This window comes from Galeopterus variegatus, unplaced genomic scaffold (assembly GCF_000696425.1).
Source record: "Galeopterus variegatus unplaced genomic scaffold, G_variegatus-3.0.2 Scaffold2850, whole genome shotgun sequence".
Taxonomy (NCBI): domain Eukaryota; kingdom Metazoa; phylum Chordata; class Mammalia; order Dermoptera; family Cynocephalidae; genus Galeopterus; species Galeopterus variegatus.
In genome coordinates this window covers 211,709-214,281 of record NW_007728961.1, presented here as the reverse complement: position 1 = coordinate 214,281, position 2,573 = coordinate 211,709, and the positions used below count along the sequence as shown (strand labels likewise).

Below are 2,573 nucleotides of genomic sequence, written 5' to 3'. Positions count from 1 at the left end.
GTGTGGCTGCTTGGGGGGTTGGGGTGATGGGCTTGGATGCCACATCCCTGATCCAGAGTCCCTGAGAAGTGAACACAGCTCTTGGCACATGTTGGTATTTCTACAGAGGCCTAGGAATCAAAGGAAATATGGATGAGCCGAGTCTTAATTTGTGGTGAACCAAATACCACTGCCCCTCCCTTAGTGATGGGAAAACTGAGCAATTTATTGATTGAATGGGGGTCTTGGCCAAAGACAGTGTTCGTCCAAGTTCTCAATCTCTTGATGGGGCAGGAGTGTGGCAGAGACTGCTAGTTTGTACCCAATGTCTGTTCTCCTCTCTCATAATGATGGATATGAAATGACACGGAATAAATATCCATCTCACAGCCTCCTCTGCAGTTAGGTGGGGCCACGTGACTAAGTTCTGGCAATAGGATGTGAGTGGAAGTGAGGTGGACAAATTCCAGCTGACAACCTTCAGGGCGAGGGACCTGCCCTCCTTCCACTACTTTCTCCAGGGGGACAAGGACGACACCCTAAGTCGACAGTACAACAAGACAGAAGGGGCTTGGGCCCCTGGATGACCTTGTCCAGCACGTCTACCATATGCGCCCTGGACTATCTGCCTTTGGATTATTATCAAGAGAGAAATAAACTTCTTAACTTCTGTTTTCTTAAATAAGAAATAAATTGTAGTTCAGCCATTGACAATTTGGATCACTCTTACAATTGGCTGAACCTATATCCTACCAAATATCAGGGGTTCCTAAGGAAGCCTCTGGCAGGTATGAAGCCCAGTGATAATACTAACATCTAAGATTTATGGAACAATTATCCTACGCCAAGGGCTTTACAAATTCTGTTTCACTTAATTGTCACAACCACCCTGTGTGTTACATACCCATTTTATAATAAAGGAAATTGAGATTCACGGAAGTTAAGTCACCTGCCCAAGGCCACACAGCTAGTCACTGGTAGAACTGGGAATTGAACCTGGGTCTGGCCCACAAGCTGAGAAAGCTTCTGTTCTCTGCACTGCACCATGCCTTCCATGGGGAAAAATGTAAGAGGTGGATGAAGGAAGAGAGGAAGGCAGGCAAGCAAGGAAGATAAGGAAAAGGAAGCAGAGAGAGGGACAGCGTAAGGAGGAGGACAACCACAATGCTTGCCTCCAGGCTGCCTAACTAACAGCTGAACTCCAGAGGCCAGGAATCCTCAGTTTGGAAGTAGCTAGGGCAATGCCCACCACCAGGGGAGCCTGACTTCTATGGCCAAGGACCATGCCTGGTGCTCAGTCTCAGGTACCTTCACTATTCACTTCGGGGAGCAGCTTGCGCAGTGGCCTCTTCACCTCCCAGGTGCTGCTGACGAAGGAAGGCATCACCCTGAGCAGCTCGTCCTTGTCTTCCTCCCGAATCACAGGGATGGTCTCCAGGATGAGCTGCATCTGCTCCAGCTCGTGAGCCCCTGGGGAGGCAAATACCAGGTGGTTAGTGCACTACCCGAGCGGCTGGGGTGTGCAGAAGCCCCAAAGCAGCTCCAGATGGCCCTGGAAGGGCACCACAGGACAGTGGGGCAACACTGGGCTGGGAGGCGGGGACCTGGGTTCTGTTTTCACTCTGCCACTGCCTTGCTGTGTGACTGTGGGGAGGTTGCTTGCCATCTCTGGGGCTTGGCTTTGTCAAATGTAGAGAGAAGGGGTTGAAGCTGGTAGTCTCTGAGGCCCATCCATTTCCCTAGCATGCTGTGCCTCTGGACCGGACCAGTCTGATATAGACCGAGTCAGCCGGTGCTAATGTGATGAACAGCCTCGCCCAAAGCCTTCTAAGTGCTCCTTCCTCTAAGCCTTTCTGTTTGCTCTTTAGCAGCCTGGGAAAGGAAACAGTTTCAAGGCTAGGAATGAGGCTTGCCCTTTAGTTTCCAATTAGGAGGCTTCCAACCAGAAAACTCTCAAGAGAAAAAAAAAAAATCAGGAGTAACAAATTGGGTTTGGGATGCATCCTGAGCACAGTGCCTCTTTGTTCCTTGGGAGAGAAAAGACAGGCTAAGCCAGGTGTGTGGGAGAAGTGTGGTGAGAAAGGATGGAGTCAAGCTATCATTCATTCATTCATTCATCCAGTACATAATTATTTATTGAGCACCTTCTGCCTGCCAAGCATCATGCTTGACGCTGGGAAGGAATAAGACATAGTTCTCATCTATAAGGAGCTTCAGTCTTTATGTGTCTCAGAAACTCAGCCCATCTTCCACACGCAGGCAGCCGCTGACTGCCGTATCGGAGCTTTGGCTTTGCTAGCGTTGGTGAGATCCATCTTCCTGCTGTCCTCCTCTGACCTCCAGGCCATTCTTACTTCCATTCTCTCTTTTTTGCTTGAGTAGCCCTTCCACTTACGTCTACTGGGTTAAATCCTCAGCCACACCTCTCCTTCCTCAAGCAGCCTCCCTGACCCATCCAGTTGCACAGATGGCCCTCCCCTTACCATGGATTCCCATGGGATTCCAGTCTACCAGAGGCTGGTGGCCTGGAGTCTTAGTTTCCTATCACTTATAATGGAATACCTACAAATGGATAATTTATAGAGAAAAGAAAT

The 2,573-nt window shown here is 49.4% G+C and overlaps 1 protein-coding gene across 1 annotated transcript in view; it reads right to left on the bottom strand.

The window, feature by feature from the left end:
* MAPK4 (mitogen-activated protein kinase 4) overlaps positions 1–2,573 on the bottom strand; it is an 84,197-nt gene that overhangs the window by 11,924 nt on the left and 69,700 nt on the right. The window contains exon 3 of the mRNA XM_008583203.1: positions 1,288–1,449. Within this exon, the coding sequence (XP_008581425.1) occupies positions 1,288–1,449 (162 nt within the window). The remainder of the gene's footprint in view (positions 1–1,287; positions 1,450–2,573) is intronic.